Source organism: Rana temporaria, chromosome 5 (genome assembly GCF_905171775.1).
Source record: "Rana temporaria chromosome 5, aRanTem1.1, whole genome shotgun sequence".
In the NCBI taxonomy this organism is placed as follows: Eukaryota; Metazoa; Chordata; class Amphibia; order Anura; family Ranidae; genus Rana; species Rana temporaria.
Window position 1 is genome coordinate 25,967,334 of NC_053493.1, and position 12,857 is coordinate 25,980,190.

Sequence of the window (12,857 nt, forward strand, 5' to 3'; positions counted from 1 at the left end):
ATTGTCATAAATAATGTGTGAAAACAGGAAAAGGAAACAATTAGCTTAGTCACCATTACAAATCATGACCAGTATGTAGAAGGGTTGGGCCACTGCTGTGATCCAAAGCAGACTTTCTTATAAAATTTACAAAATGAGTATCAATACAAAAATCTTCACTGCCTAGATGTAGCAGCAAGTTTGTGGAAGTTTGTGTCCCTTGGAATAAATATCTACAGCAGTGTTAGGCAACCTCGGCCCTCCAGCTTTTTTATAACTACAAGTGTCATGAGACATTGCAAGACCCTGACAATCACAGGCATGACTCCTAGAGGCAAAGGCATGATGGGATTTGTAGTTTCACCACAGCTGGAGGGCCGAGGTTACGACCCCTGATCTACAGTGTCCAATCATATAGCACTGTCCAGAGCGCCATGAATCTTTCTACTTATAGATGGATATTTTAAAAACAGGTTCTAAAGCCATTGTATTCCCACTGTAATGTCGCGTACACACGATCGGTTAAACCGATGAGAATGGTCTGATGGACCGTTTTCATCGGTTAAAAACGATCGCGTGTGGGCGCCATCGGTTATTTAACCATCGGTTAAAAAAAAGCCAACTTGTTTTAAATTTAACCGATGGATTCCAAACCGATAGGACAAAACCGATCGTTAGTAGATGCGACCATCGGTTAAAAATCCACGCATGCTCAGAATCAAGTCAACGCATGCTTGGAAGCATTGAACTTCGTTTTTTTCAGCGCGTCGTGTGTTTTACGTGACCGCGTTCTGACACGATTGTTTTTTTAACCGATGGTGTGTAGGCGTGACGGACCATCAGTCAGCTTCATCGGTTAACCGATGAAAACAGTCCATCGGTCCGTTCTCATCGGATGGACTGATCGTGTGTACACGGCATTAGTTACTCTGCAATGGCTATATAAAGTAAAGGGACTTTCTACATTGTTCAGCAATACCTACAACACTGAGATCTTGCTTCACACATGACGGATTTACTTTTCAGTTGAAGATATCATCAAAGTGTGCTCAGTGCATGATGTACACATGGTAGGCGGGGGCGGAGGAATCCTGGACAATACTGGGATGAAGAGTGTCTGAAACCATATTTTTTTTTTTAAATAGGAAAATGTATTAATTTTCGAACTGCACAAATGTGCACATGGTAGATCAAGCAGGCTATCAGCAGAGAGGAAGTATTTGATGCCATCTAACCATTTCAAGGGCAAGGTGACCATATCCCTCTACAGCTAACTGTAACCCTACAGCTGAGAAAAAGAATGCATATATCACCTCAATAAAAGAGCAGAAGAGCTTGCATAGTAATAGAGATTTGGGGATGGTGTGAGCTAGGAGAGGAGGTGGCATTTCTTGCTATCCATCCAACAGAGCCAATACAGGAAATTGCAAGTAATATTCATCTAGGGACTGCTTTCATTAAACGTAATTCATTCGACTTTTGCAATAAATTGAGTGACATCCGTAAAGCACTGGCTTTTTATCCTTGATGGAGTGCCTTGCCGGGCCTTGGGAATTTTTTTTTTTCCCCTCTCTTCCTCCCCTCCTCTCTATTGTCACATTCCTTAAAGCAGAGTCGTCAACATGTCAATCCGCTACTTAAAATGGCTAAAGCCCCTTATTTACCAAGTACCCAGGAAAGTGGTTTATAAGGCTGACTTACAAGCAGAGCTGGTTGAGGGGGGCTAAACTAGCTGATAAATCAAATCCACAACTTTGCTAAGGGAAGACAGAGCATAAGAGAGAGAGAGACGAAAGAAAATACAGTTGTGTGATAACACAAGTAGCCACCCTGTCCACAATCCGATTACAGATAGAGGGAGAAGAATGTCTATTGACTTCACATTTATTTCTGGACACCGTTAACTACAGTAGTCACAATCACAAGCACCCTTTAACCGCAGATCACAATCTGTACTATTTACTGTTACATTGTTACACAGAATTTATTTATTTCTCAACTTACAGGAAATGGTTCATATGAATTCAATAGCCAAAACAATATATAACTGAGAAATGTGTTATATAGTGTGTGAATACCTAAGATAACTAGTAAATTATTTTCAATTATGCATGTGTTACTATAATGAGCATTATAAGTGGATTAAACCTAAGATATAGGGACATTTATAGACAGGCTAGGTATATACGTAACCTGTGTCTGTGCTAATAGATATATATATATATATATATATATATATATATATATATATATATATATATATATATATATATATATATATATTTATTTATTTATATATATACACACACACACACATTTTGCACTACAATTCTTTGAGTAAATACAATCATTAAAAAAGTATACAACTTCCCTAAGGTGTATAAAAAAAGGCCAATTCTGGAGCCTATTGTGACTGCTTGCACTCCAAATGGCAAAGTCTGCAACATGTGTGGCTTACTTGAATATATCTATATATATATATATATATGTATATACACACACACACGTGTGTGTGTGTGTGTGTGTGTGTGTGTCTCTCTTTTTGTGTTATTCGTAGATAAATAGATAGATAGATAGATAGATAGATAGATAGATAGATAGATAGATAGATAGATAGATAGATAGATAGATACCTGATATATAAGCATGTACAACAAGTACATATACAGTAGACACGTAGGCTAAACATATATGGACCTGTTTTCATAATCCACTTCATATCCCTTTCGAGAGCCTGGATATCCAGCCACTACAATGACTGCATGCACTCCAAACTTCTATATCTGCAACATGTACTGCTTATTTAATATTATACATTTTTATAATTCAGGATTTAAATAGTGGCAACAGTCTGCACAGTGCTTTACAATATAAAAGGGGGACAGTACAATTCAGTTCAATACAGAAGTAATAGGAGAGCCTTGATATATATATAATATATATATAATATAGTATATATAACCTGTGTGTGTATATATATATATATACACACACACACAATATATATATATAAAAAAATGTATATATATAAAACGTGTGTGTGTGTATATATATATATATATATATATATATATATATATATATATATATATATATATATATATATAAATTATTAATATATATATATATATACCTATAGATATATAAATATATATATATATATATATATATATATATATATATATATATTCTCTCTCTCTCTCTCTCTCTCTATATATATATATATATATATATATATATATATATATATATATATATATATATATATATATATAACTCTTTTTTTTCTGATAGGTGTTATGATAGCTACACCTACTGTAATATATAAAAATTATAAAATACAGACATAGACACTCAGTCTAAAAGGATTTGAGCCTTTTTCAATAACCCTTTTCAGAAGTAATAGGAGTAATAGGAGAGCCTTGATAGAGATATATATATATATATATATATATATATATATATATATATATATATATATATATATATATATATATATATATATATATATATATATATCTATAGATATATATATATATATATATATATATATATATATATATATATATATATATATATATATATAGTATATATAACCTGTGTGTGTATATATATATATCTATATATATATATATATATATATATATACACACACACACTATATATATATATATATATATATATATATATTTTTTTTTTTTTTTTTTTTTTTTTTTTTATTTCTGATAGGTGTTATGATAGCTACACCTAATATATAAAAATGATAAAATACAGACATAGACACTCAGTCTAAAAGGATTTGAGCCTTTTTCAATAACCCTTTTCGTGTCTCTTCCCAGAGGTTGGTTATCCCAGTACTGCAATGCTCTATCTTTCTCACAAAACTCTATGCTGAACCTATTTCCTTTGCTAATCCAAATAATAGGCAGGTAGTAATGAGTTAACTACAGGCTTCCTTTACCACCTAACAAAGGTCATTTATTCTTCCATGGATTTTTCACTTGTTCGCAAAATTCTACCCTGAACAAAAAAAAAAAAACGAGACACTTATTGTACCCAAAAGGTGATTTACCTCCGAGCTAAAGACTAAATATGGTTCCTTTATTGTCGCTGTGACCTTTACTGGAATGAATATAAAAAAAGAAGCTTAAATGTGGTCTATAGAAGGAGCCCACACTCCCTATCATTTGCAGCCGCTCATTATTACATCCATGTACTAATCTCCAGCTCGGTGCAAAGTTCACCGACAGCTTTTCCAGAGCTGCAGCCGGTGTCCTGAGTCCTGACCACACATCCGACACTCAATTATTACCTACATGGTGAAACACTAAATAAAAAATAGATAAAAAAAAAATATCTGCACATCGTGATATTAGATGGTAACAAAAAAAAGTTATTTAATTGCTACTAAAAATAAAAATAAAATAAACCTTTAAAACCTGTCACCCGACAAACGTTGAACCGCTTGCTTAACAATGCAGCCGACTTTGAGATGCAATAACTATTGTGCTTCTATTGCCTGTCTAATCAACATTTCCATATACACATAGATTTGCTGGGAGCCTGTTTGTGTTAGGAGATGGTGTAAATAGTCGGAAATGTCAGCTATCTCTCACAAGATTTGCACAAATGAACTGCAGGCTAGCACTTATCTAACCTGCTTTTATAGCTTTTTTATTTATTTTTTTGGTAAATCAATGCGCACTGTTTATTGGGTGTTTGTAAAATTTTATATAAATATATAAAGTAAAAAAAAAATAAAATTGAGTAATGAAATTCTAATAGACGCATTTTGCTAATTGCAATCCTTTCCCAATAAAGCAGGTGGATGTCTTAAGGTGAAATAGCTAATAGCTGTACCCCACTGATAGAATTGGAAGCCTCTAATTATATTGGCCCTGATTATTGTCTCTAGCAGGGACAGGGTGCAGTTGGTATATTACACCCGGCAATGCAATAATATCGCCTGCTCTGTCTCTGGGCCTGGCCGACAAAAGTATTGTTTAGCCAGTGAAAAGCTCCATTTATCCAGAGGGCTGAGCTGAGGTCAATACAATGTTTATCCACAGCAAACAACGCTAGAGACTTTCAGGCTGACTTTCACACGACACAATGTGGCTTTAGACCTTGGGTCTGCTGTTTAGAACCCTGGGTAGCTCAACCTAGTTCAGCACCTTGGATAGCTCACACATAGGTCAGCACCTTGGATAGCTCACACATAGGTGAGCACCTTGGATAGCTCACACATAGGTCAGCACCTTGGATAGCTCACACATAGGTCAGCACCTTGGATAGCTCACACATAGGTCAGCACCTTGGATAGCTCACACATAGGTCAGCACCTTGGATAGCTCACACATAGGTCAGCACCTTGGATAGCTCACACAAAAGTCATCACCATGGATAGCTCTCACATAGGTCAGCACGTTGGATAGCTCACACATAGGTCAGCACCTTGGATAGCTCACACATAAGTCATCACCATGGATAGCTCACACATAGGTCAGCACGTTGGATAGCTCACACATGGGTCAGAACCTTCGATAGCTCACACATATGTCTCATCTTGGATAGATCACACATATGTCTCACCTTGGATAGCTCACCAGCACCTTGGATAGATAGCTCACCCCCAGGTCAGCACCTTGGATAGATAGCTCACCCCCAGGTCAGCACCTTGGATAGATAGCTCACCCCCAGGTCAGCACCTTGGATAGATAGCTCACCCCCAGGTGAGCACCTTGGATAGATAGCTCACCCCCAGGTCAGCACCTTGGATAGATAGCTCACACATAGGTCAGCATCTTGGATAGCTCACACATGGGTCAGCACCTTGGATAGCTCACCCCCAGGTCAGCACCTTGGATAGATAGCTCACACATAGGTCAGCATCTTGGATAGCTCACACATGGGTCAGCACCTTGGATAGCTCACCCCCAGGTCAGCACCTTGGATAGATAGCTCACCCCCAGGTCAGCACCTTGGATAGATAGCTCACACATAGGTCAGCATCTTGGATAGCTCACACACAGGTCAGCACCTTCGATAGCTCACACATAAGTCAGCACCTTGGATAGGTCAGCACCTTGGATTGATAGCTCACCCATAGGTCAGCATCTTGGATAGCTCACACAAAAGTCAGCACATTGGATACCTCACACATAGGTCAGCACCTTGGATAGGTCAGCACCTTGGATAGCTCACACATAGGTCAGCACCTTGGATAGCTCACCCCCAGGTCAGCACCTTGGTTAGTTTACAGTAGTTCAGCACCTTGGATGGCTAATAGTAGTTAGCACCTTGGACAGCTCAACCTTGGACAGCTAATAGCAGTTCAGCACATTGGATAGCCTCAAACCCAGGTCAGCACCTTTCATGCTGCTTGGACAACTGAAATGAGTTCAGCACCCTAAATTGCTGAAAACACCAAATCAGCACCTAATTGAGGATCTTGGATAGCTCACGCCCAGATCAGCACCCTGGATAGCTTATACCTAGTTGAGCATCTTAGATTGCTAACACCCAGATCAGCACCATGGATAGCTCACACCTAATTCGGCACCTTGGATAGCTCAGTGCCCCATTTCCTGTCCTGACCAACTCCACTACACACTATAGAATATACAGCTGCTGAATCAACTAACCTTTTACTAAAGCTGGCCATACATTATACATTTTTCTTGATCAATTTCCTTTAAATGTACCTTCAACTATGTGCTAGGGCCTGCATGACTGTATACAAAGTGCTTAGGTTTGACCTTCTGTTATATGGTTTTGGTCATTTTAAAATAGATATTTTTTTTATAATGTATGGCCAGCCTTAGTATATGTAAGGCCATAATCTTATAGGTTGCAAACAAATAATGTATATTATATTATATTGTATATAATGTATATTATATGGGCTGTATGATACTATAGTACCAAAATGACAGGCAAACCAGTTAAATTGAAAACTGGTGTACATGGATGTGGTTAGGCTTTTTGTGTTTGTGCATGACAATTATTAGGATATTTTAGAATTGAGATCAGCCTCTCATTAAATTATTAATATATACAATATAAATAGATAGATAGTATATATATATATATATATATATATATATATATATATATATATATATATATATATATATATATATATATATATATATATATATATATATATATATATATATATATATATATATATATATATATATATATATATATATAGAACAGGGTAGATAGATAGATAGATAGATAGATAGATAGATAGATAATGAGAGAGGGATGATAGATAGACAGACAGACAGACAGACAGACAGATAGACAGATAGATAGATAGATAGATAGATAGATAGATAGATAGATAGATAGATAGATAGATAGATAGATAGATAGACAGACAGACAGACAGACAGACAGACAGATAGATAAATAGATAGATAGATAGATAGATAGATAGATAGATAGAGAGAGGGGGGAGAATGAGAGAGATCAAATAGAGGAGAAAAGTAGAAAACTTCAACAAAAGGATTTTAGTTACTATTATAAATCTTATGATTTGTAGTGAAGGACTAGTGTGAGTAGAAATAAAAATTTAGGGTAAACTAGAAGACAACTCAATTGTCGGTGGCCTTGCATTGGGCTTAGGTGACTACCTGAGAGAGGACAGGTAAGGCCATGGGGGTTTTTCACTGTTGCAAAGTTTACTGTCATTTCTTTTTTTTTTTCTTCTTCTTCTTTTTCTTCTTCTTCTTCTTGAACTCAGTTTTTTATGACTCAGAAAATGCCGCAATGACTCCAGCAGAATTGGAAAATTGTCTCCTATCCCACAATTGCCAACCCCCTGTGAAAATGCATTCAGGTAATGAAGTCTGTAACTAAACGGTAATTGAATCAGCATAATTTGCACACTGAATGGTTTTCAAATGCTCCCAGTTTACAATTAAAGCAGAATTAATGCGGCTTGGTGTTGCAAGCTGCATTAGGATAAATCCAAGGCGGTTGTTATAATGAGTGGAGGGGAAGAGAGAAAAAAAAACAGTTTAAGTGCCAACAAACACATTTAAAATTTAACGCAGCATATTGATTTCTATTTTGTTTGCCCATGTCGTTAGAAAAAGCTATAGAAGAAGGGGAACCTCCAATGAAAGCTACAGCAGTCCTATGAAAGTTTTTTTTTTTTTTGAAGTATTTTTCTCATCCTGCTTGTGAAAGGTCCGGATTTCCTATCAATTCAGAATGTTCATGGCTTTGGCTTCTAAAGTGTCGTTCATGAATCTTAATCAAAAAAGAAAAAGTAGGGGGGGGGGGGGGGGGGGGGGTGGGGGTCAAACAGCTGTGTCTGAAGCTTCAGTGTTCACCTGCCAAGCCAGAATGCCAAGTCAGTGTGACGCGGCGCGCCCTCTGCTGGTACAATGGAGGTAAGGACAGACAACTGGGTGCTGCTTCAGATGCAAAGGCTAATTTCTCCTATTCCCAGTTCATTTCCAGTACAGTGCTGGTGGCAGTGACAGTACAGCGTCTGCTTGTTGTCAATCACATAGACAAGGGTGTCTTGTGATAAGAGGCTCTGTTATTTTTTTTTTTACAATCATACAAGCTTAGTTACAAGTGCATATACTCCCCCACTCCTCCCCATTGCCGTCTATATGTTCTCATCCATGAATTCAGTAACCCATTCATTGCAAAAAAAAAATGCATTCAGTAACTCCTTATTTGTCAAGAAAAAAAATGATTTTTTTAGGGCACTAAACATTGTAGTTTAGAAAACTGGACTGCTTTTGCATCGTTTAGCAAAAGTTTGAGGCTTGATCTGCTCTCAAGGGAGACCTTATGCAACACAATCATCTTCAAACAAGACTTATTGATGTATGGGATCGATAGGTAGGATGGGATCTATGCTTCTATAGGGATTACAGGCTTTTTTTTAAATACATTTGTTTACTTTAAAAGCTAGTTTTAATGCAGACTGGATAAGGCAAATTTAATATTTTAAGATTTTTTTGAACGTCCACTGTTGCATTTGTAATGCTCTTTAGGAAGGATAGATGTCTATGGTTCTCCAGACACTAAGGAACCTGCTTACTGGGTCTTGTAGTCCCCCATCCTCTGAAATCTTTAGCGCTATACATCTGACCCAGCAGGTTGGGTATCACACTGAGGTTCCTCTGATATTATTTGCTGTAGATCAAACATTAGCAAGAATGTTGGGACTTATAGTTCATTCTATGGTGGAGAGTCGCATACAACCCCTTCTATACCATTAAGCAAACCCTTTTTTTCTGAACTTGCTGAGACTTACTGTCCTTCAAGCGCTGGAGAAGAAGGAATACCATATTCGGAGTTACAGTACCATAGGTGAGTCCCAATAATCTGTACATACTGAGGCTTGTAAAACTCCATATAATATATATCGAGCTCCCTGCATCATAGACCAGACTTAGCTGTCTGGATTTGCTGGTGTTTTTAGTTCCACAAGACCCAGAGAACTGCGGGGTGCCAGACTAATAACTAGCCGGCTATGCTTGCCTTAGCTAATTGTTCCACAACCATTGGGGCCACATGATAAACTCATAGCTTGGTCAGCATATCAGAACCAGCTGGAACATGTTGTCCCCCAACCACTGAGGAGCCAAGATCGACTAGTCTGATCTGTAGTTCTGTAGACCAAATCTAGCTGTGATGTTTAGTTCCCCAACCACTGGGACATTAAGTTCCACCCTGGTCTAGTTGGTAGTACTGTATACCAAACCCAACTGGGACTTTTAGTTGCCAACCAACAGAGGAGCCCAGCTCAATAGTCTGTAGTTCTGCATACCAAACCCAGCTGGTATATTTAGTTCCCCTACCACTGGGGAGACCAGATCATTCCTGGTCTGGTCTGATCATTATTTCTTTATACCTAGCCTAGCTGGGGCTTTTAGTTCCCCTACCACTGGGGAAGGAGAGTGGGGGCAAATCATCCCTGGTATGGTCTGTAGTTTCGTACCAAACTCAGCTGGTACTTTTCGTTCCCCTACTACTGGGGATACAAGGTCACCCCTGGTCTGATCTGGTCTGGGGTGGTCTGGTCTGTAGTTCTATATTGACTTTACAGTAGTTTCCCAACCACTAGGAAGCCCAGGTCATCCCTGGTTTGGGGTGGTCTGGTCTGTAGTTCTATATTGACTTTACAGTAGTTCCCCAACCACTAGGAAGCCCAGGTCATCCCTGGTTTGGTCTGGTCTGAATACCAAATTTGGCTGGGACTTTGAGTTCCCCAGCCACTAGAAAGTCCAGATCATCCTTGGTCAGAGCTGGCCTGTAGTTCTGTATATTTAACCCACCTGGGACTTTCAGTTCCCCGCAAATACTAATAAACCTAGATCACACCGGGTCTGTTCTGTATAGCAAACCCAGCTGGGACTTTTAGTTCCCCAATTGCTGATAAACCTATATCACCCCAGGTCCGGTCTGTATAGCAAACGTAGCTGGGACTTTGAGTTCCTCGGCCACTGAGAAGTCCAGATCGTCTCTGGTCTGATCTGTAGTGTACAGCAGACCCAACTGGAACTTTTAGTTCCCCAATACTGATAAACCTAGATCACCCCAGGTGTAGACTGTATAGCAAACCCAGCTGGAACTTTTAGTTCCCCAACCAATGATAAACCTATATCACCCCAGGTCTGGTCTGTATAGCAAACCCAGCTGCGACTCTGAGTTCCCCAACTACTAATAAACCTAGATCACCTCAGGTGTGGACTGTATAGCAACCCCAGCTGGAACTTTTAGTTCCATAACCAATGATAAACCTAGATCACCCCAGGTATGGTCTGTATAGCAAACCCAGCTGCGACTCTGAGTTCCCCAACTACTAATAAACCTAGAGCACCCCAGGTCTGGTCTGTATAGCAACCCAGCTGCGACTCTGAGTTCCCCAACTACTAATAAACCTAGATCACCCCAGGTCTAGTCTGTATAGCAAACCCACCTGGGACTTTTAGTTCCCCAATTGCTGATAAACCTAGATCACCCCAGGTCTAGTCTGTATAGCAACCCAGCTGCGACTCTGAGTTCCCCAACTACTAATAAACCTAGATCACCCCAGGTGTGGACTGTATAGCAACCCCAGCTGGAACTTTTAGTTCCCCAACCAATGATAAACCTAAATCACCCCAGGTCTGGTCTGTATAGCAAACCCAGCTGAGGCTCTTAGTTTCCCAACTACTAATAAACCTAGAGCACCCCAGGTCTAGTCTGTATAGCAACCCCAGCTGGGGCTCTTAGTTCCCCAAAATCCTGATAAACCTATAGCACCCCAGGTCTGGTCTATATAGCAAACCCACCTGGGACTTTAAGATCCCCAACCGTTTAAGAATACCTGGTCACCCTCTTTAGTTCTGTATACCAAACCTAGCTGGGACCTATAGTTCCACTGGCTATATTAGCCTTTGAAATAGTGTAGCCCTTATTCAGATGACCCCTTGAGCTCCGGGCCCCCCCTTAATGAATTGAAGAATTGGTCCTGGGCGTTATCCGAGTTGAGCAACATCTGTGAAAGTCAAATGCATGTATTTTCCGAAGAGCAGAGGGAAAGGTAGACAAGGGGCAGGTATGGCACTCACCAGCTGCAGGGTGGACTGGAGCAGTAGCGCTGACACACAGTATAGAGCATGCATCCTCCTGGATGGGACTTCCTCCCCGATTCTCCTGCCTTGGGTGTCTAATATTCCTCCAGGAACATAAATCCACCAGCTGACATCCACTTCACAAAACCTTCACAGCTCTGGGCAGCCTGGATAAGAAGGACATTGTACAACCCATGACCACACAGGAAAGGTTAGACTGCTGTAGACAACAGGAGAGGGGCTGCAAGAGTGCACAAGGGGGGCTCTGGATACAAGAGACCAGCAAACAGAGCACGGATCTGCTGAAATGAAGTTAATCCAGCAAAAGAAAAAAAAAGAAGAAGAAGAAGCGATGAGATCGCACAGGGGTTGGAATTTGATGCAGAAATCACTTGTGATCAGTGCAAGTGTGAGTGTTGTTTTTTTTTTTTTTTTTTGGGGGGTGGGGGGGGGCAGTCAGATTGCAATAGGTTGCTGAATGGGGAATAGGCAGCCCCTTGCTTGCTGGGACTCAGCTCTTTACTGATTGCCTGCGATGATGCATTCTGCTATAGCTTGCAGGGGGAGACCAGTCACATCCAGGGCTGCAACATTAGGGGGTGCCAGACAAGCATCAAATAGGGCAAGTTAAGGGGTGCTTGGCTATCAGGAGAGCAGGGAAAGTTAGCTCTATAAAACTGGCAGAGGGTCCCAAGCAATGAAAAAAAAAAAAAATCAGAAACCACCAACCCCTTATACCCACCCCCTTGCCATGCATGCAGTTTTATCCACAACACATAGCATGTTCTAGTCACTTGCCTGTGTGAGCATCTGTAGTGCAGAGGTCCTCAGCGTGTGCACTGTGCACCTGCACCACCTAACAGCACATAGGCTGTGTGGATGTGTGCTGGTCCCAATGGTGTGTTTTGTTGCTGGATTTCGACCACTGAGCAGATTTTGCCTTGAGGGATGTAGCAGATAATCCGTTTGCTGGTGGCACACTATATGGAAAGCACATCTCCATTTGCCCCCTATGAAGGACCATTTTATGTTACTACTTTTGGCTCCAATCCATCCTTACTTTCCATAAAAAAAAGTGCCTTGCATTAGAGACAGATTTTTGAAGCAGAGGCAGTGGAAAGGTCATAGCTAGAACCACAGGGATCACATGAAATAGTGTTACTTTGCACATGAGTTTAGGTCAAAATTGAGTTTTTTTTGCTGTAATACCTGACCCTGCCACTAGGGGCTTCCTTTCTGTATATTTCAGGGGGTGACGTGCTTATGACAAACTATAAGGCAAAT

At 39.7% G+C, this 12,857-nt stretch overlaps 1 protein-coding gene across 1 annotated transcript in view; it reads right to left on the reverse strand.

The window, feature by feature from the left end:
- NXPH1 (neurexophilin 1) overlaps positions 1–12,249 on the reverse strand; it is a 392,663-nt gene extending 380,414 nt beyond the window's left edge. Inside the window, exon 1 of the mRNA XM_040352273.1 lies at positions 11,571–12,249. Coding sequence (XP_040208207.1) covers positions 11,571–11,624 — 54 coding nt within the window. The 5' untranslated portion in view covers positions 11,625–12,249. The remainder of the gene's footprint in view (positions 1–11,570) is intronic.
- Between the last annotated feature and the right edge of the window lie 608 nt (positions 12,250–12,857).